This window comes from Euprymna scolopes, chromosome 30, assembly GCF_053919585.1.
Source record: "Euprymna scolopes isolate OS-2025 chromosome 30, ASM5391958v1, whole genome shotgun sequence".
NCBI lineage: Eukaryota > Metazoa > Mollusca > Cephalopoda > Sepiida > Sepiolidae > Euprymna > Euprymna scolopes.
Genome location: NC_136511.1, coordinates 31493224 through 31516922, shown reverse-complemented (window position 1 = coordinate 31516922; position 23699 = coordinate 31493224). Strand labels below are relative to the sequence as shown.

At 33.6% G+C, this 23699-nt stretch overlaps 1 protein-coding gene across 1 annotated transcript in view; it reads right to left on the bottom strand.

The window, feature by feature from the left end:
• Nucleotides 1-23699, bottom strand: part of LOC145254736 (presequence protease, mitochondrial-like) — a 98796-nt gene that overhangs the window by 38015 nt on the left and 37082 nt on the right. The window contains exons 10-15 of the mRNA XM_080113470.1: nucleotides 22736-22864; nucleotides 15687-15800; nucleotides 11371-11467; nucleotides 7047-7181; nucleotides 5027-5165; nucleotides 3551-3667 (exon numbers count right to left, since the gene is read on the bottom strand). Of these exons, the coding sequence (XP_079969596.1) occupies nucleotides 3551-3667; nucleotides 5027-5165; nucleotides 7047-7181; nucleotides 11371-11467; nucleotides 15687-15800; nucleotides 22736-22864 (731 nt within the window). The remainder of the gene's footprint in view (nucleotides 1-3550; nucleotides 3668-5026; nucleotides 5166-7046; nucleotides 7182-11370; nucleotides 11468-15686; nucleotides 15801-22735; nucleotides 22865-23699) is intronic.

Sequence of the window (23699 nt, the reverse complement as noted above, 5' to 3'; positions counted from 1 at the left end):
TATCCGCTATGCCACGGATCCTTGCAGACAATTCTAGTATGAATTTTAAGCGCTTAAACGAAAATTGTTTCATTCCTACTTTTTTTTTTTTTTTTTTTTAGTATATACTTCTTAGAACTCGTTGATATAGTACGATTTACGAGTTTAAATGATGTGAACAAAGCCATTTCAGGGTTAGTTCTTTTCGTCCCAGCAACATACAAGGAGGAAAGTTAAATTGTTTTTATTATTATTAATCATATCTGATACATAATTTCTGTGTATTACATTGCAAATCTCGCATTAATATGGGGGGGGGGGAGACTATCTTCAAATATGATCCTAAATTGGAAATGGAGCAACGGACTTATAAAGTAGATATTAATAAGTCCCTCGTACCTATTTTTTCTTTTTTTTTAATGGAGAGTAGATAATGCACTGTGGATGTGTTATTTATTGGCAGCTCCAGTAACTCTCACTTCTCCTTATTTGTTCTTCAGTCCTCATTTCCAGTGCATGATTTTTCTAATAAAGGGTGGAGAAAAAGCTGTTTTCTAGGTCGGCAGTACTTGCATGAACAGTGCTCTGAGATGTTGGAAATTTTCTGTTTCTATGTCTATCCTTGTGGCCATGTCACTAGTAAGGATGCTGGAGGTAAACGTTTCATCTGGGCTGACATTATCCACCTGATAGTCAGGGACCTGAACCTTGCATTATCCACTAAGGAGGCTGTCCTATCAGCAGGTGCAAGTACTAGGGCTGCTGTATTGCCATTTAGTAAATGGATTCTGGACCATGCAGTAGCTTCTGGTGGAGCCTCTCGATGCCATACTAGTGGGTAATTGCTATGGCTTTACCTTACCATGTGCTAGAAAAAAAAAATTCCTGTCTTTTTCTCTTACTTTCCTTCTCTATCTTGCTCTAACCAAGTCTGTCGACCTGTTCCACAAATCCCAAAACCTCATCATGAAATATCTCCAGAAAAAATACACAAATAAACCTAGAACCCCATCCTCTAACATAGACTTCAACTACCATGTCTCCTTCTCCAACATCAAGGGTCTACGTTTTAACCTTCCAGAGGTTGAAACCCAATTGCAGGAGACAAAACCGGATATATTGTTCCTACGCCAAACTGGCATTAGACTGACCACTTCCCTAGATGAATTCATAATTAACGGATACTCTAACTTAACATCTAAACCTGACCCCCAAGATCGCCATGGGCATGGAATATGTGCCTACATTAAAGATGGCTTTCCGTGTGGTAGGGATATTTCTGGACAAGACCCTAATTTACATTATATGTGCTTCCAGGTAGCACTTGCTTACACCACTGCATTTATATTTGCCCTCTATCGCCCCCACAACAGCAGAGTTACTATATTTAAGAATATATCTGAGAAAATTGACCACATCCTGTCTACTCATCTTTTGGCTAACATTCACATCTGTGGTGACTTCAATGTCCACAATGTGGAATGGCTGACCCATTCAAACAAAACAGATGATGAGGGGAGATTCTGTCATGACTTCTTCATTGCCTATGACTTCACTCAGATTGTTCATGAACCCACGCAAGTGCCTGATACTACCGGACAGTATACAAGCCTTCCAGACCTTTTTCTCACAACTTCCCCTAAGCTATGTTCATGTTCCGTTCTATCTCCTCTGGGATCTTCCGACCACTCGGTTGTATCAGTTAAGATAAAAATGAAATGTAATAAGTCTTTAGACGTACCTCTCCACCATACAGCTATCCCTGTCAGCCATAGAGTATCAACTCTATGGCTGACAGGGATAGCTTCCGTACATTTACATCTGATCTACCTCTGCATTCCATGTTTAAAAAGAATGTGTCCTCTATAGTATCCGTATGGTTAGTTGTAGGTATAGACTGATTCATAACATCCAAAAAATTCCAACAAAAATCGAACAGCCAGCCAGGGTTCTCCCCAGAATGTGCTGCTGCCATCGTGCACAGAAATCACTTTTTCCATAGCTACCAACGTAATAGATGTACTGAGACTAAAGCTACTTTCAGGACTGCCAGCAACCACTGTAAAAGAGTAATAAAAAATTCAAGAGAGCTATATGCTCAGTCCGTTAAATCCAAAGTAGCTGAGCAGCAGCTTGGCTCCCACCAGTTTTGGCAAATAGCAAACAGGATCTTGAACAGAAGCGTGCGTTCCATCTCAATCATCATCAATGGACCTGAGGTCATCTCGTCAGCATCAGACAAGGCCAGACTAGACTTACTAACACGCAATATGGTCTCCGTTCTGCTAGATCTACCGCAGATGTGCTAACTGTTATATCTCATAGGATTAGCAAATCTCTCGACAAAGGCTTCCTTTCTAGGGCAATTGCTCTTGACATATCAAAAGGCTTTGATAAGATATGGCACAAAGGCCGACTTCACAAGATTTCCAGCTACGGCATAACTGGAAATGTCTTCTCAATTATTAAATCATTTCTTTCTGATAAGCTCATAAGAGTAGTGGTTGATGGGCAGAAATCAGAAGCCCACAGTATTAATATTGGAGTCCCTCAGGGGTCTATCCTGGGCCCAACTCTTTTCCTGATCTACATTAATGATCTCCCAAAACACATACTTAAATCATTCATTGACATCTATGCTGATGACACAATCATCTATGGCAACACATCAAAGGCTGTAAATGACAAGGTTCTCTCTAATTCTCTCTCCTTTGATCTTGAGCACATGGTACAATGGGGGAATAGGTGGCTTGTTACTTTTAATGCATCTAAAACCAAGTTTCTATCTTTAGATCATCAATGCTCTGATCCCCATCTGGCATCAATTGAAATGGATGGCTCTCGTCTAGGGGAGGCTACATGTTTTGAAAAGTTTCTGGGATTGACCTTTACTCCTGATCTGATATGGAACATGTACATCAAATCTGTTGCAAAGGTTGCTGAAAAAATCTTGGGATCCTTCTACTGCTCCAGAAGATATCTCACTGCTGATGCAATCCTCTATCTATATAAAAGCCAAGTACGTCCAAAGATGGAGTACTGTTGCCACATCTGGGCAGGAGCTGCTAAAAACAGCCTATCTGCCTTGACAGAGTACAAAATAGACTTCTTTGTTTAGTGGGGGATGCCCTGTGGAACTCTCTTCCGTTTGCCTGTTTCCCACCTGACTACAACTTGGCTGTCTTCAAGTCCAACATAAACAAATTCCTGATAAACCGCCCCCTTAAGTAATCCACTTTATCAAATCTCCATTACTAACGATTACTACGATATTATCGCATTGATTACTGTACACGCAATAACCCTTATCCCCGAGTGGCTACCGGGCCTTCATAAGTGGTGACTAACATGTAAAAAGAAGGTTACATCAATCAAAACATTGTGAAAATAACACTCAAGATGAGAATAGTAGTTCAAATAATCCAGTAATATTATCAATCCTCATCTCAAAAATCGAAAAACAAATGTTGTTCACATTACTTTTCATGTTTAAATAAAAAAATAACAAATAAATAATTGACGTATGTATTTGCTTTTCATTAGTTTTGTCTATCGATTAATTGATGCTTACATGCTTGGTGTATATCGACAATGTCTGTCAAAACTTTGCGTTCGATGTCGTCAATTTTGAGCGTGGGTAAACATGATAAATCTTCTTTTTCCATTTGTTTCTCAAACAAAATAAGTCCTGAAAAAAAAAAGAAAAAAAAAGACAATGACAAAATTAAAAAAAAAGAAAAAGTTTTGAAAAAAAAAAAAAGAAAAAGACAATGACAAAATTAAAAAAAAGAAAAAGTTCTGAAAAAAAAAAAAAGAAAAAGACAATGACAAAATTAAAAAAGAAAAAAAAAGACAATGACAAAATTTAAAAAAAAAAGAAAAAGTCCTGAAAAAAAAAAAAAAAAAAGACAATGACAAAATTAAAAAAAAAAAAAAGAAAAGGTCCTGAAAAAAAAAAAAGGAAAAAAAGACAATGACAAAATTAAAAAAAAAAGAAAAAGTCCTGAAAAAAAAAAACAAAAAAAAAGACAATGACAAAATTTTAAAAAAAAGAAAAAGTCCTGAAAAAAAAAAGAAAAAAAAAGACAATGACAAAATTAAAAAAAAGAAAAAGTTCTGAAAAAAAAAAATAGACAATCTGCAGTTACTTATTTCACAATTCACAATAAATTGTAGTCTACATTGCACTGTAGAGAAGTTACTGTTAATTTTTTTAAATTATTTGTATATAATTGTATTTTAAATTATTTGTATATAATAATTTTTTTAAATTATTTGTATATATCTTTAAGTTTAAAATATAAATGTCAAGTACCATAAGTTCAATAGTACTCTAAACAGAAACATTCATTTCGAACACGCCCCTGTCGTATCAAAGAACCTACTGTTGATTTTATATGCCAGGCCTTTCAGCTTGTGTGGTAATAAAACTTCTCAAAAGCACGTGATGTTAAACTGTATAAGGTGTTAACTTTGGTCAAAATCACCAGTTCTTTCTTTCATCGGATTTTTTAAATTATCGATACTTATTGAAGACATTCTAATACAAAACCTATCTAAGAACACTGCCAGACACATCAAGTACATTTGTCTAAAATTTTTTAAAAAATTGGCCCAATCGTTCTGGAGTCCATAAAGAACAAAGTCACACACACACAGACAAAGTCGTTTTATATAATATAGATAGATAGATGGATAGATTTCTTGCTAATAATTATTGTAACGAAAAAGTGTAAGGAAAAATTCATTTGCCTCCCCTCATAACTTTTCTTATAATTCACATATTATTCGCGTTTTGTGATGTCATCCATTTTCAAATGAACATATATCGAGATGATGTGTGAATAGTGACAAGCAAGCAACATCAAGATAGTTTTTAGTAACGTTTAAATAATTGCTATCCACGTTCATTGTTAAAATGGCCTCTAATTCTACGAATCCAGCCATTCTTATGGAAATCTTTGGACGAATTTTGTTTTTTCTTTAACGACTAAAAAAAGTCATGAAACAAAAAAGAAAAATGAAAAACATGAAAACGAATTCCTACCTCTTTGGAAAAGTTGCGTTCGATCGTCGTTTGTCAATCGGTTGACCAAATCGGACAAACAATTTTCTTCTTTCTGCTTCAACTTCTCATCATATGTTTCATCGGGTCGCATCGTAAGGGTCAGTTTGTGAGGATTATCCTGGAGTATTCCATACAAAAGAAAAATGGCAAACATTAAATACTCTTCCTCTGGTACAATAGTAGTTGGGGGGGGGCATCAATTAAGTTTTTCTTAGAAAAATTGAATTCTCGCAAAGATAATTAACAAAATACAAACTTTTGACATAAAGTTGTTAATAATTTTGACTGTTTTTTTTAATTTTTTTTATTACATTTTCACCCCAAACAAGGCAAATTGCCACTTTGGTGTAGGGGGCTACTATCAGGGGCAACAACTACTGGGGTACTATGTAGGGATTTGGACAGCAAGGTGTCGGTTCACGTTACACTTGAACTTCTGCACGTCAGTACTGTTGGGGAAGCAGGGACCTGGAATGGAATTCCAGAGTCTAGCGGTTCTGGGGAAGAAACTATTGGAGTAAAAAGATCTTTTACATCTAGGGATCTCTATAGTGTGGGGGTGGGATTTAGCAGCCTGTCGGGTTTGTCGAGGGTGTTCACGTCGTGGGGGCACAAGTGATTGCAGTTTGTCAGAGCATTCACCACTAAAATACTTGTAGAAAAGGCAGAGGGATGCAACATTTCGTCGATGGGACAGAGGCTGAAGCTTAGATGCCAGTTCAGGACCTATCAGGTTTGCGACTCTCTTTTGAACCTTGTCAAGGAGCGAGAGACTAGTAGCAGATGTTAAATGATCGTGAGAAGAGAAGGTAATCTTATCGCATGACGACTGGAAACGTTTTGTTTAGGTTTAACCCTTTTCAGATTATTTCAAGTCAAGTGGAAAAAAAATATTTAGTTTGAAAACAAAACAAGATATAAATTCAGGGTGTGTTTTTTTTTTTTTAGAAACAACAAACTTTAAACTATTTGCTTTAATTGCAGATTTGGCAACTATCGACTATTTTGAGTTAAGCTTGGTTTGGCAATTCATCCACAAGAGACTAACACCCAAGCAACATTTGAAATTTGTAAAAAATTATTTTATTTACATGAACAAACAATTAAAATTTGATGAACAAATAATTTCACAAAATGGACCTGTCAACTAACAACCCTGTTACTATGATTTAATCCCATTAGATTATTTTGTAAAGTCCCATGTCTATGTTAATAAACCAGACATATCAAACCACTTGGAAGACAACAATCGATACGTTATTACATAAATAAAGCCTAATTTAATGTTGTGAAAATTAGACCTCTTAGATTACGCCATATACATATGAGCCATGGGGGCCATATGCCAAAATTTTATTTAAATTATAAATGCCAAAAATGAATCTTTGTGAAAAACCACATATTTGAATAACAAAAATATTTTTCTGTGATCTACTTTATTTAAAGGTTGTGGCTCTAAAAAAACAAAAAAAAACTTATATATATATATATATATATATATATATATGGCAATAAAAAACAAAAAAAACTTATATATATATATATATATATGGCAATAATAATAAAATTAAATTTATTTATTATAGGAAATTTAAGACTGAAAATCTATAAGCAAAAACAATGACTCCCCAACCTTCAAAATATTAGAAAGAACCAATGTTATCTTTACGTTTAAATGCCATTTGAAAGCATGTAATTGTTGGAATAATATTGAAGCCAATAGGTACATTGGTTTTACTACCACTACCCTATTCCACTGCCTCACCATGCATCAAGTTAATGGGTGACCATTTAAGAATACCAAGTGCTGAATATGGAAGGATCATGAAACCACCCTGCAGAATGGCAAAAATTGTAACTTCATCATCTGCCAAGGGTGTACATGCAACTGAGATGTAAATCTAATATTCCCATGACACTTACTCCTTTGGATGAAGCTGGTTCAACCTAAGTTAATTCCATGCAAAAAAAAATTTTTTTTAAATTAATGACCACTTACCTTGAAATATTGCTTAACTTTATCTTGTAAAAATCTGGGATTTGTTTTCAGGCTTTCACGGAAACGTTCCAACTTGTTATTGATACTAATTGCATCGACCGGATTTCCATCATGATTCCACATCGACGTAATCGACTGAAATGAGCAACAATTGTATATTAATAATAAATGCGTATAAAGTTTTAACTGATCGTAAAATTCAATCGTTTATGTTTTGAATAATAATAAAAAAGAATGATCATCTGTTCACAAGAAAAAAAAAGTCATCCATTGTGACTTGAACCCAGTGTGTTCTGCATGTTATTTTTTTATTTTGTTTCCTGGTAAAAAAAATACAAAATAAAAAAAACAAAAAAGTGATAAAATGCCATCGAGAATTGAAAAAAAAAAAACCTAGAAAAAATAACAGTATTCTACGCAGTGTGCAGGACACCATTTACAGTGAAACAGATGTAAACAAAAGTTGAAAACTGGTCTCCCTAAGATTGGTCTCCCTTTTACGTTGGATTTGAAACCGATGATACTAATGTTTTTCTGATCTTCTGTAACACATATATAAATGTATATATATGTATATTTTCTTATAACAGAATAAGTTCAACTCAAATTTATGAACACTTTTGATATTCATATTTAAAATTTTTTAAAATTCGTTCACAAACATAAATAACAAAAAAAAAAAATCATTGCTTAACACTGCTGCTATTATTCAGCAAATTAAACAGTAAAATTGTCAAGAATGAATGCAAACGGATTTTTTTTTCAGTAAAATTTTCATAGTATGCCTTGCTTTTGAATTTTCAAAGAACTTTCTGAATACTTATTTATAATACTTATATGCAAAAAAAATAAAATCTGAAAACCTACTTTTTCACTGTTGAGGCCCCTAGATGCAATAAAACCTACTCTAATAGCTTATTCCCTCAAACTACTAGATTCCACCAATTTTAATGTTTGAAATATTTTTAATGAAAACTTCATGAACCACAGTGGTTCAACTTTTTGACAAGCGATTACGGCCAAACTATTTAATGAACCAAATTTTTCCTTGATTTTTAAAACCAATTTTGACTACCAATAATAAAATAAATTTTGTTTTTACAATATTCATCATTATTTTTCATGTTACCAAGAAAACATTATAAAACCAATAAATATAACATACATAAAAAATAATATTGATAAACATTGATGAATCAATTTCCTTTGATGTTTGGGTTTTTTTTTTTTTTTTACACAGTGGTCACCACTTATCAAGGCCCGGAAGCCACTCAGGGATAAGGGTTATTGCAAGTACATTACGTTAGTGTGGAGATTTGATGAAGTGTTTACTTAAGGGGGCCGTTCATTAGGAATTTGTTAACGTTGGACTTGAACACATCCAAGTTGTAGTCAGGTGGAAAGCAGGCAGACGGAACAGAGTTCCACAGGCGTGCAGTTCTAAGAAAGAAGCTTTGTTCATGGAATCCACGTTTTGATTTAGGCACAGATAAAGAGTGGGGGAAATTTTATAAGTTTATAACGATTTTAGCATCCAACTCCAAATACTGCTTAAGTGAATATTGATAATTTTACAGAAATTGTTTTTGCTGCTTCTGTTGTTTGCGTGGACTTTTTTCTTTTTACTCTTGTTCATCCCAAACAAGGCATATTGCCACTTGGATGTAAGGAGCTACTTTTTCGGACCATGTCTACATTAGTACAGTCAGGGAACTAAGAAACAGAGAGGTAATTCCAAAGTCTAGCAGTTCAAGGGAAGAAGTTATTAGAGTAGAAGGCTTTATGGTATCTAGGAGTATCAATAGTGAAAAAGCAGGTTTTTGCTGTCAGATGGATTTGTTGGGTGTATATATATTGAGTGCGTATATATATATATATATATATATATAGTCTTTGAAGTTTTTAACCTTTAAAACTATACCAAAAAAATATTTTTTATCATTCGTTAGAAAACCATCTAGTCAGTAAGTCATTTAATCAGCTGCAATCACTGCATCAACTCACTCTCGAATTTACTATAATACCAATAATTTATTTTTCAAGGGATCATCAGTTGTTTACCATGAAACACTGTTTCGGGGATTTAAATATATATATATATTATATATATATATATATATATATATATATATATATATATATATATATATATATTGGGTGCCTATATATTGAGGAATTACAAGAGCAACAAGTTCATCAGAGCAGATCACATTAAAATACTTGTAAAACAGGTGTAGGAATGCAACATTACAGCAATGGGACAGAGGTTGGGACTTGGTTGATGTTTGTTTTTGTTTTTTTTGTTTTTTTTTAAACAAAAGAGTCACCACTTATCAAGGCCAAGAGTCCATTTGAGGATAAGGGTTAACGAGTGTACAGTAGTCAATGGGACAATATCGTAGCAATCGTTAGTAGTGGAAATTTGGTAAATTGGATTACTTAAGGGAACGGCTCATCAAGAAGTTGTTCACGTTGGACTTGAAGATAACCATATTTTAGTCAGTTGGGAAGCAGGAAAATGCAACAGAGTTTCACAGGTATGTGGTTTTAAGAAAGAAGCCTTGTTCATGGAATCTATGTTTAGGTTTAGGCACAGATAAAGAGTGGGGGAAATTATTTTATAGTGGTTTCAGATAGACAAGTGTTTCTTGTGAAAGTCAGGCAAGGGGAAACACTAGATTGGAGGACCTATTAGATTTGACTCTTTATTTTGAACCCTGTCTAAGAGTAGGAGAAACTAAATAATTCAAAGTGAGTTGTCTAGCAAAAACCACATAAAATACAAAATGGCTGTATTCATCGGACTGTCACACTTAAGTTTGAAATGGGGCAGTCTTAAGAATTGATTTTTTTCCTGTTTTAAAGTATGTCACTGACACTCATATACAGATGGCAGTTGCTTCGTCTTAACAGATGCTAGCCATCTCAGTGTTCATGACCATCCTCACCGCAGTTGCTGGGTGAATTGTCAGTGGCACCCAAACCATGTCCATGGGCCTGAAGGTGACCTTTCAGGCCAGCAGTTGACTTGCTCAGTCTGCCACATATGTGGCATACAAGGTTGAGTATTGAAACTTGTTTTACTTCTACTTGCAGTTTTTGCTGCTCTCTTTGTCCACAGCATGTTTTTTTTTTGTGGTTAATGTAAGCAGCTTTCGAGAGGAGCATCCGATCACAAGTCTCACATTTCAACTGTTCAAAGCATCAGATAAAACTGCCTTTCCTCAGGTTTCTCTCGAGCTCAACATGATTGATTGTTTCCCATTCAAAAACTTCAGATCCACCTCTAACTAGCTATCTCCACTCAAGCTAGCATTTTGCTAGAGTTTCCCATTTCTGAACAGAAATCTTGAAGGCTTTAAGATCATCTTTTATGCAATCCTTGAAATGCTTCTTTGGACCTTGTTGAGGACATTTCTCGGTCTTAATCTCCCTGCTTAGGCAGCCTTGAATCCTCCATCCAAACAACATGACCTGCAACCAATCCTCATCACTATCACTTCAATGCTCAAACACTCAGCTTTCTTGAGAATGTCCGTGTCAGGTGTTAGTGACTGCCATTTTACATATACATACGTATACAGATACTCACATACTGACATTTTACATACACATACGTATACAGATACTCACATACTGACATTTTACATATACACACATATACAGATATTCACATACTAACATTTTACATATGCACACATACACAGATACTCACATACTGGCATTTTACATATACACACATATACAGATACTCACATACTGGCATTTTACATATACACACATATACAGATACTCACATAATGACATTTTACATATACACACATATACAGATACTCACATACTGACATTTTACATATACACATATATACAGATACTCACATACTAACATTTTACATATACATACGTATACAGATACTCACATACTGGCATTTTACATATACACACATACACAGATACTCACATACTAACATTTTACATATACACACATATACAGATACTCACATACTGACATTTTACATATACACACATATACAGATACTCACATACTGACATTTTACATATACATACATATACAGATACTCACATACTGGCATTTTACATATACACACACACATATACAGATACTCACATACTGGCATTTTACATATACACACATACACAGATACAGATACTCACATACTGGCATTTTACATATACATACGTATACAGATACTCACATACTGGCATTTTACATATACACACATACACAGATACTCACATACTGACATTCATCAAAACAGTGAAAGAGTTTTTGTTCTTAAAAAAAAAAATGAAAACAATTTACCATAGCAATTCCTAATCCAAAATTACTCGACTGATGTTTCAAAGAAAGTTCTATACTGTGCAAAAGAGCATCGATTCGTCGTTGATCAAAACCTTCCCTGGAGAAAATAAAAATGATATTTAATGAAATTCTTTGTTAAAATTTTTAACTAAAAAAACAAAACATATAAATGATAACATTTCTTATAATGCTATTTACAGATGCTAATATATGAGGGGCATTCCAAATGTAATGCCTCCTTTTTTTTTATTCCACCTAAATGGATCAGAGGTGATTGAAAATTGCTTTGTTTGGATGATTTCATGAACTGAAAGTTTCATCTCTTTTGCAGATATTGATGGTGAGAAACTTAAAGCAACCCCTGTCATGGATGTGCATCAGAAGCAGGGATATGTTATTGAATTCCTCCATACAGAAAAAAAATCAACATTTATAGGCATCAGTTGAACATTTATGAAGATGATGCAGTTGATGTCAGCACAGTTAGGAGATGGGTTTGTTAATTTCAGAATGGCACAGAGATGTGACTGACAAAGTACGCTCCGGATGCCTATGCACAGCCACCACCCCCATCACTGGCAAAAAGTTCATTGAAAATGGTGGTGACTATGTAAAAAAAAATTCTGGAGCACAAAAAGTTACAAGTTATAATGGTACCACTTCTGTCTTTATAGATCTTCAACTTTTTATTTTTTTAGTTTAAAAATAGAAGGTATTACTTTTGGAATGATAGTCATATTTTCTCAGCAATTTCAAAAGGTTTTAACTTTTATTAACAAAATCATTTTTTCAGTTTCTCTTTCCTATTTTACATGGAATTTGTTTTGTTTTTCTTTTATTTTTTGTGGAAATTGCTCCAGACAAAGCATGAAGTCACTTGATGTAAGAAGCTAAGAAAGTACTACTTCAAGGTCAAAAACTTGCCAGTGATAAGTGTTAGATGGAATAGATTGCAACTCAGAAAAACAGCAATTCTTCCCCCTTTGTCAGAAACGCAGCTGATGAAATGGGATGACTAAAGGACAAAATAAGGGAAGTAAAAGTGATGAGGAAGATGCCAATCAGAAACGCACTGTTACTTATTTCTCTACCAAAGAACACCTAACTACTTTCATTATCTGTCAGTTATTGGATAGAAAAAGAGTCCACCATTGGTGTTCAATCCCCTGGACTCCAAATAGACCATAGGTTCTCAAAGGGGGTAAAATTAACCCTCAGGGGTGAATTTTCAACCCATCATATAGTTTAAACTTTTTCTTATTTGTTTACAGAATTCGGAGCCCATCATGAGTATTAAAAAATGAAAATACGATCATTCATATATTGAATATGGATTCACATCCATCATCATAAATGGAGGAGAAATGCCCCAGTGTTTTATTTGTAGTAAAGTTTTGACAAATGATATGATGAAAGCAGCAAAGATGAAGCAAAATTTGCAAAATGTTCATCCTCATCACAAAGGCAAAAACAAAAAATTTTTTTTTAAACATGGAAACACTCTCAAAAAGATGAAGATGTTTTCAACAGAAGAAAACCAAAAAAATTACTGAAGCTTCATATGTCGTAGCACTTGAAATAGCAAAGCAATGCACTTTTTGAGACAGACAATCGTGGAAAGGACAGGCAATGAGGTGGGGGGTGACATTTTTACAAAGGGTGAAAGGGATGGATGGGCCAAGCAAGGTTGAGAACTCTTGTCACTAAACAAAAGGTAAGCCCTTCAAGAGTCTATTAGAGAAGGTTGTTTTGTTTTGTGGCATATCAACCCTTCTTGGATTATTTAATGCGTAATCAAATAATTTTGGAAAAAGGTTTTTATACTTAAGGTTTTTATACTATAAAGTTCTTTATATCTTCAAATATTTATTCATGGTGTTTGGTTTGGTTGTTTTGTAGAGAAAAACTGAATTTGGCTTTGCAGAACATGATTGAGTTTTACAAAGGGAATGGAAAAAAAAAAATTGATGCATTTAAGTCGGGAAGCCGATATCTTCAGACAACCTAATCTAGTAGTAGATAATAAGGTAGGAAGGGATTACAAGGCTGACTGACAAAAGTCAGCCCCTATGACATGTATAGATTGTGTATACAGAGTGGAAAGATAAAATTGTCACCCCAGAAAAAAATGATGATTCCATTTCCGTTTGATGAAAACCGGTTTTCTTTTTATGTTGCAGACCATCTACTGGTTGGCCAGTTGTGTACTAATTCCAAGAGTGATAGGAGTTTTCTCTTATGTCTCAAAGTGACACAATGTTCAATGAGCAAGATCTGAGATGCACAGCTGTACAAATCATGCTCTCTACGGATCCAAATTATGATAAAAGGACCATTGCCAGCACCCTTAAAATGCAAATTCAGATCGTTCCACATTTGAGGACATGCCCCGGGTAATGCAAACAATATTTCCAGCCATGGTTATGGTCTTTGCTATGGTTTCAAGTGAGGGCCACATTATGCCACCTCACATCTTCAAAGTCGTCTTGAAAATTAAAACCAAAGTGTACCTGGATGTGCTGAAGAGTGTGATGATCCTGTGGTGCAATCAGGTGGCCACTGGCCGATCCTGAGTAAGGTAGCAGGACTTGGCGCCAGTCCACAAGTCCAAAGAGACCCAGGCTCGGCTTCAGAAGGAATGCTACGACTTTGTACCCTTCTCTCACTGGCCCTCCTCCTTCTCCTCCGATCTGAACCTGCTGGACTACTTTCTTTGGTCATACATCAAGAACATCACCAACATAACCTCCCACAACACTAAAGCCAGCCTGATTGCCGCCATCCGCTGAGTATTTGCCGAGTTCCTGCCGACGGCAGTGGTGGTAGTGATAAGTCGATGATTTCACAGATGAAGTTGCCTGAATGTTGTTGAAGGGCGTGGTCGAATCCACGTAGGTGTCCGTCAACTTATATTTATGAATTTTATCTTTTGCCAAGCCTGGCTCATTTTTGTGAATGAATCAAAGTCCAAAATTAATATGAGCAATGAAGACCACACACTGCATGCACGTCTTGTTTTGGGTTTGGTCCAACATTTTTCAGATTATTTAATGTCGAATCCAGTAATTTGGAAAAGTTTTTTTGCTTCAAGTTGTTTATTTGTGGTTCTTAGTTTGATTGTTTTGTAGAGAAAAATTGTTTTCTTTTTTTGACAACTTAAATATTTGGTGCATTTTAGCTCTGGAAGCCAATATCTTCAGACGGACTGATCTGATAGCACCAGCGCATTGTATAGTAGTAGTAGTAGTAAAAATTTTGGTACTTGTATAGTTTAATTAATTAAAAAAATGAAAATATCAAAAAAAAAAAAAAAATTGTATGTATCCGTTATGGAAGGAAGTTCTTCAAAAAATTCTCACTTAATTTCATCAAATAGTTTGTTTTTTTTACAGGAAAAAAACAATTTGTTATGATACTGCTGTGTCGTAAGACAATAGTAAAAGAAGAAAATCAAGTCGAGGTTGGTTTAAAAAACGAAGTGTATTAACATAACAAATACAAAGGTGGGAATACGGGTATAACTGATTAGCGCTCAGCTAGGCAGTTGAGTACTGTTGCTCCTTCTCACTGGTGTAGACATTACTGGCACTATATATATATATATATATATATATATAGTAAGAACTGGTGTAATTTCCCTTATGCAAAGAAAGGCCGGTATAACAAATACCGAGCAAAAGATTCAATTTTCAAGAAAGAAAAGCTAGTATTAAAGATGGGGAGGGAGTGTTGGCGCTTTAAATTGAGTTATCTCTCCATGGTATGTCAAAAAAATTCAAAGATGTCTACCTTCAATGCGCTGTCATAAAAACATGTTTTTCCGCTCTAAAAATAAAAAACTACTTAATCAAATTAAGTGATTTTTTTTTTCTGGGATCTTCAGTTCAAAACGGATATGTACAATATAACCTTTTTTTTTGATATTTTCATTTTTTTAATGTCTTGATTAAACTGTACAAGTGCCAAAATCTTAAAATATTGGTTTGAACTGTAGATTTCCTTTCTTCTTGAAGCAAACAGACACATTCAAATATTTTTATTTCTTTAAATCTCAAAATTATATAATATTAAGAATTGAATAAAACTCCACTGTATAAACCAAGAACTAACATTTACTCTTCATTTGCAAAAAAAAAAAAGAATTATTTCTTAGTCTGAAACGTCTTACATAGAGAGAATTCTGTAACAGATATTAATCCAAGATGTCTAATGACGGAAAAATGCACAAGGGACATAACTCTACTCTCAAATGTCTTTAAGAAAAGGATGTATTATAAAGAAAGAGTTGAAAGGATTTGAAAAATAAAAAAACTTACTCAATCACTTTATCAATTGTTTGTTCAATAATATTTCTGACTTTTTCAACGTCATTGTCATGGATGCCCTGCAGGCCGACTGTAAACGAGCCCTCCTGTGTGTACCCTTGGTACCTAAAATGCACAAGACAAAAAAAAGTGCTTTACATTAGATTAAAGTAAACAAAATGGTATGATCATAAATTAATGAGACTGTGGGGTGAGGGTGGGTCCAAATTTAATTTGGGGATAAACAAATTACATTTTATCTTTTTTATGCTGTAACCTCTTCCTTAACGATAACTCAAAACTTTATCTGGCCCAAATGGAAGTGTACTTTTCAAACAGAATATAGATCCTGCAAGCCACTTATGCTGATCTATGAAAGGAACTGATTTAGCATGACACCGTATTTGCTGTCAATCAAACATGAAATGACTTTCTTAAAGTAATAAAAGCAAAAATTTTTTTCATAATTAACTTTGTCTCAGAAGTAACATAAGATTTTTTTTCTATTAAGAAAATCTAGAAGTTTTCCTTCTTACAATATATACATATTAGTGTGTGTGTGTTATCTATTATATAAAAGCCAGCTGTCAGCGTGTCTGTATATTCAGCTAAAGCATAAAAAAATACGCAACTCTATAAAGTTGGTATTTCTTTAAATCAATGTAATCTTTAAAAAGATAATATTTAAAATTTAGAAAAAAAAAAAAAAAAATGATTCATTACAGGTTAAATGGTTATTTGTATCATTTAATGTTATCAAGAATTAAACAGAATTTTTAATGTTATCATGTATTAATACAGCCCAGGAAATGAGTCAGCATTTTTTTTAATTGAACGATACAAACTTCCAGATTTAATTTATCATTTCTCTATAAAGTTTCATGCCCTGGAGACATCCTTAATTTATTTGGTGTTTTCAGTAATGGACATGTCATGAGTATTTTTTATTCCTCACTTCAAAAAAAAAAAAAAATGTCTCTTTGGTACTTGTTAAGATATAGTCGAAAAATTTATTTTTTAAATATATTATTTTAAGCAAAAACAATATTATGTCCTTAATTGTTATGTCGAGAGTAGTAATATATCCAAAAACTATGAAACTTCATTGAGTAGAACAACCGCTACTGTATTTTTAGTAAAAAAAAAAAAATTGTCTATCATTAAAGACAACAAATATTGCCGCCATGATACAAGTAATTTAAAATATTCGTTTTGGAGTTATGTCCCCTGAGTTTAACCTTCTACTCCCTACATTATAACGACGGCTAATGAAAATGCGATTTTACACAATTTTCCATAACAATTACTTTCAACTATAAATCACTTTCAAATCAATTTTTCATAATTTTTGGATATATTACTACTTTTTTGCATGACAATTTAGTATGTAATATTGTTTTTGCTTAAAACGACATATTGGTCCCCCGACAAAAGGGTGGACTTGTAAATTCACCCTTGTCTGTTTGTCTGTCCGCACTTTTCTCAATAACTACGCCTTGGAATTTTTGCACAATCATTAAACATGATATGAGTAAAAAAGTAACAGAATGGATTTTCCGGGAAAACTCTGGTTGTGCCCCCCCCCCCCCCCCCGGGGTGCCTTTCAAGTTAAAATGGCTAAAATTGACACTTTTGTGCTTATTTTTTTAATAAGCATTTAAGTGATGGATTTTTATAAAACTTTCTGAAATGTTGTAACTGACTGAATTTATAAAATTTTATTTGTCTATACTGTGCGATAACTCTTGGGTGTGCCCCAGGGGTTCTTTTAGGGCTAATAAAAACACTCCATTTTTGGAACTAATTTACCATATTTGTCCAAAATTTTCTGTGTATGTCTATTTAGTAGTTCTGCATGGTGCTGAACTCAAATTTAAAGGCCTTGGGGACTTTTGAGGCTAAATGGGGTGAGTGGGCATAGATGGACTTGTCATTTCTTTTTTTGCATGGACTAGAACTAGCAATACACATGAAAAAATTGAAATAGCTTGAAATATTTCAATATTGGTATGCATAGAAAGAGCTTGATGAGCTAAGAAAGAATCTTTTTAAATTTTTAAAATCTGATTAAAATTAAGGAAGTTATGGCTATTTTTGTGCCTCACACGTTTGGATATTTTCCCCTCTTTAAGACCATATGTGTTTCGTCACATTTTTTACACTACTTTTTCAGTAAAAATGTCATATCTTTGTTAAAACACAAGACTAAAAAATGAAATTTACTGTATAAGTGTATTTTTGTACAAGGAATCAGAATATGCAACTGAAAATCTCCCAAAGTTTATGGTTTCCAAATAATCTGCAGTAAATGTGCATAAATATGCAGCAATTCCTTAAAAATGCCATGTATCCATAAACAGAAAAGAAGTTGGAGAACTCAAAGTTGAATTGTAATGTGCTTTATGTACAAAAAACTTAAATCTAAACATAAGACCATTTAAAAATGAATATATTGCAATATTTCTTTGGTATTATTGTAGATTAACACCTTCTGTTTAACCCCACTCAACTCCTTCTGACCACCCCTCCAAAATGTGATTCTACCTTTTTAGGAAATTATGTATAAAATGCCATGAAAAACTTTAATGAAAGATAAACAAATTATTTTAGAATTGAATGTAAAATAATTTCCTATTACAGATCATTCTAGCATTTTAGGGCAGTTAACTGTTTTTTTTTCTATGGGAAAATATGCATGCTTTTTTTTTTTTTTTTTAAGATGATTATGTGTAGTTTTAAGAGGGTTTCTATGCAATGAGAATATGGGGAGGATTGCCATTCGGACTTTGAATTAATTGTAGGGCTAAGGAAAATTATGTGTGAACATACTGAAAACTTGACAGAGACAAAGCTAACAAAAACAATATTAGAGGGGGGAGCGGTTAGTTTCACAAAAATTTAATGTAAAATAATTCACCATTTCCTGGCCATTCTAGCATTTTAGGACAGTTAACCAATTTATTTTTATGTGTATTTTCTTTAAGGAAGGATCTATTTTTTGTTTGTTTGTTTTAGATGCTTGTATGTGGCTTACAGAGGTATTTTGTTGGAGGGGGAGGGGGGCTTGCCACTCGAACTTAGTGTTATTGTTAGGGTTAAAGAGTGTTTTAGGAGGAGACTTGCCACACATAATTTGGATTAGAGGTGAAGTTAAGAGAGCTTTTTTTTCAAAGAGAGCGTTCATCACTCATATTTACTGTTAGCGGTTTATAATTATTGGCTTTATATTATATATTTAGTTTTAATTTAATAAGAAACTGCATTGCGAAATTTCAAAGAAAATTCCATAAATTTGTTGATTTCTATTTTCGAGGTTGAAGGTGTTAATTCCATAGGCCGTTTATACTACGCTGGAGCAGGTTGTAAAAATATCTTTCGCTTAATAAGTAGAAAAAAAAATTAACGAAATATAAAGCTTCCTAATTGCAGTTTGATGTGTTTTCTAACTGCTTTTAAAATTTCAAGAATATTGATATAGATTTTGAGGGTTTGTATTACTATACACATAGAATCGAAAAAGTTGTCAAAAAAACAAATATATAACAAATAAATGTTATCAAAAGCAAGTTACTTTTCTACCTTACTGGATAATTTTTTAGTGTTTTTATTTAATGTAACATGTTTATTCAGCTTGAAAACAGTGTTTACCGATGTTTTGGAAAATTTTGAATGGCGCCCGCCGCCCGACTCTCTTGAAACGGTAAGTTTGGGGAAAAGAGTTAAAAATAAAAAAGTAGACAAAATACTGCTAGAAACTCGCTCAATATATGTTACCGTGACATAGGCTGACATATATTCGGTGAGTTTTTAACAGTATTTTGTATAGTTTTTTTTTTTTTTTTAAATTTTTAACTCCTTTTCTCAAACTTACCGTGTCAAAGAGAGTCGGGCCGGGCGCCATTTTTAATTTTCCAATACATCGGTAAACACTGTACGTTTTTCGAGCTGAATAAACATGTTACATTAAATAAAAACACTAGAAAATTATCCAGTTAGGTAGAAAAGTAACTTATCTTGCCTTTGATAACATTTATTTGTTATATATTTGTTTTTTGACAACTTTTTTGAATCTATGTATAAACGAGATTTTGATACTTATTTTGATTTTGAAAAAAAACATTTGTGGCTGTTCGCAGTAAAACATTGTTTTAATTCGCTGTTCAAAACTAATTTAAAGAATAAAAGTGCATGCAAGCTATATATCTACAAAAGTTTATTTTGTTTTTTTTAATCATGTTTTTAAATTTGACGAAAAATGTGAGAAATTGCAACAGATTCATAATGCCGAATTGGTTGGGATTATTATACATTCTGAAAACTGAATAGTTCTAAACTAATGTTATTCTGATAACAAAATACCTCTAATTAAACATAAGAACATTTATATTCATATTTCATTATGTTTTCATTTTGTTTCATTTTGTTTTTCTTAATTATTTTCATTATGTTTCATTTTGTTTTTCTTAATTCGTTCTTGAATAAAAATTAAAGAACGCGTGTTTGTTTATACACTGTGCTATGGCTGATTCTACAGGCTGTAGCTGCTGCTGCTGCTTCTAGTAATATTAACTTCATTTGACCAAATTCGAGAAATAGAAACAATTTTTTTTTTTCGGGTAGGTCCTTTTAAATTATCAATTACCGCGGTCCTACTCAACATAAAACAATACTTTTAATTGATAAAGATAGTAAAAAGATTGATTTACTTACTACTGGGTGTCCGAAGAATTTTTTTTTCAAAATGTTCGATACTCGGCATATTAAAGTCTTATTTTTAACACAACAAAAAAAGAAATGGTCAAAAATATTTCAGACACTTGACAGTATTAAGATTAACACCTCTTCTTATTGATTCCCAAATTTCATGACGGAATTCTTCATACAATCACGGTACGGACCTTTAGAAAACAGGGGGGGTTATTACAAAACCTTAAACGAAAACGCCATTTTATGACGTTCACATTTTTATCACTTTATTTGCTCAAAACTCTTGAAATATATAATGTACATTCATATTTATTAATTCATTTGAAAGTATATTCATTTCCGAACAAAACAGTAGTAATTTGAAGACTTGAAGTGCTTTGGTTTAAAAAATATGGCTATTTTAGTAGAACTACCTTGAAATCTGTGATTATCCAAAGCGTTTTTTCGTCCGTGTGTATTACTACTAGAACTCAAATTTACATATGTTAAAGGCTAAAACTGCACTGTTTGTTCATTTTCACCAGGATTTGACGTCGTCTGGGGACTTTTCGGGCTAAATGAGGATGGGGGAGGGCAAATGCTGAACTTAGTAATTTTTTTTTTAAGCCACGTTCATTGTGCACTCACGGAGGACCATGCATGCTCCACTTGTTTTTAAAAAAAATCGATCGGTTGAGTGTATCTTAACAAACACCGTCTCTTCTATATACACGGGGGAAGAGGGAGAAACTTCACACTATGTAACATCTTCTATTTAGTTTTTTTATATCTCCGGGCAATGCCGGATAACCCTGCTAGTCTGTAATATAACGGATAGTTGTCTGTGTGCATGTATGTATGTTTGACTAAAAGTCAAAAATGGTAAAACAAATACCGACAAAGTTGGTATTTTGTTGATTGGTGTTGCTCTGGATGAAGAATGTATTCATTCTCTGGTGTCAACTGAACCAGGTTTTGTCAAGGAGGGTTGGTTTTTACTTGGAGATAAAAGGTAACAATCAACTATAAAAATCACTTTCAATTTTTGCTGTAAATTTTAATATACATAATTATTTTTCATATGTTACATGTGTCTCTACAGACATAAGAACAAACGTTTTAAATGAGAGATGTGCATATATACTTGTAATTTTTTTAAATTTATATTTTCACCCCGAAACAAAGCATAGTACCACTTGGATGTAAGGGACTACTATTTGGGACCAAAATGTCTGTTCACATTACATTTGAATTTCTGCATATCAGTACAGTCAGGGAAGCAGGCACCTGGGAGGGAAACTATTTCAGTAGAAAATTTTCTGGCATCTCAGGATCTTTACAGTGTAGGGGTTGAATTTTTCAACTTGTCGGGTTAGTCAGGGGTATTTATGTTGAGAGGATACTAGTGCTTCAAGTTTGTCAGGGCACATTTCATTAAAATACTTGTAAACCCCTTAAATTCCTCAAAGGAAAGCGAAATTTGGGAAATACTTATTAATTGATATCTAATATCTATCGTTAAAATTTCCAAACACTTTCAAGTGTACAAACTTTTACAAAAAGGTTTCAAACCCTTTCATCCTTTTTTTTCATAAACTAAACATAGCCCACATTTGAACCGGTTACACTTATCAGCTTTATTTCCAAATTCCTAATGATTGATTAATTTTTTTTTTTTTTTTTACATGGAGTTCACCACTTATCAAGGCCCAATGGCCACTCAGGGATAAGGGTTATTGTGTGTACAGTAATCAAAGGGATATTGTAGCAATAGTATTGGAGAATTGGTAAGGTGTCATTATTTGGGGGGGGGGCGGTTCATCAGGAATTTGTTTGTGTTGGACTTGAAGACATCCAGGTTGAAGTCGGAGGGAAACAGGCAAGTGGAACAGAGTTCTACAGGCGTGCAGTTCTAAGAAAGAAGCTTTGTTCATGGTATCTACGTTTTGATTTAGGCACAGATAGGGAGTGGGGAAAATTATTGACGGTGGTTTCAGCTAGTCGGGTGTTTTTTTAAAAAGATTGGCGAGGGGGAGGACCAGAGAATGGAGCTCAGACGAGCACCTGCCATGGAAATAACGATAGAACAATGACAGGCTCGCTATGTCTCTTCTGTGGGAAAGAGGTTGCAGGGTAGAGAAAAGGGCATCCCCCACTAAGCTACGGAGTCTATTTTGTACTCTGTCAAGGCAGAATAGGCTGTTTTTAGCAGCCCCGCCTAGATGTGGCAGCAGTACTCCATCTAATTAGCTAATACATGAATCCTATAAATACAACCACACCTAAGTTACATATAGGTTAGGTTAGAGGAAAATAGTTAAGCAAGTTTGACACTTCAGATAAAACCTGTGAATAAATGCATTAAAATGTGTTACCCTGTTGCAGGTGCATAATCAGATCCGATGTTGGCTTCAAGCAGTGATTGGTAGAATGGGGAGGTTTCACCATCCGTCAACAGACTGCCGATTATGCCGAGCGTGAAAGCTTCCATTGTGTCGGTGATGCTGTAAGTGGGAGAAAGCAGAAATGTTTTAATTGAAAGACATTTTTATAATTGAGAACACAACACGCTAAAATATCGACAATTCTTTCAGGAATCATAAACTTCTTTTTTTTTTAGATTAAATCAAAAATTTTACTAAAAACTTGATCAAATTTAAAATACAAACATTTTTTAGATCAATGGTTTGGACTTTGTTGATTTTGGCGTTGAGGTAAACCCCTAGCTAACCTTGTGTTTAAGTTGCTAAGAAAATTATTTTACATAGTTTTTGAACACCTTTGTAAGAAAAAAAACTCTTAGCCAAGTCAAATCATTGCACATATTTAAAGCAATTATATACACATACTAGCAAAAGTACTCGTTGTTGACTGGGTTCAAAAACAGCCTAGAGAAAATGGACTCTGATTTATTTATTATTTTTTTTTTTTTTCCATTTGTATTTTTTACAGTTTTTTTTTATTGGATTTTATTGCAGAAAACAAACCAACAATAAATAAATAAAAAAATGAATAAAATACCATAAACATTTTTGCATTTTACACGGTAAGTTTTGCAGATACTAGATTTTGTTCCGAGCCAAATAATTAATAGTAATTGGAGTCATTTTAAAATGCTTAGGACTGAAAGGAATGAGTTTATCCTGACAACATATTTAATTCTAAATTGAATTATTGAAATTTCCATGCATAATCTTGTAAGGAATCATAATAAAAAAAATCCCTGAAAACGTTTTTATTTATTTATTTGCGAACTGTTATCCTCATCTTCATAGTTGCTGAAGAACGCCAGAGAAGGTGTTGACTGAAACATGGTGAAGCAAGTCATGAAGATGAGAA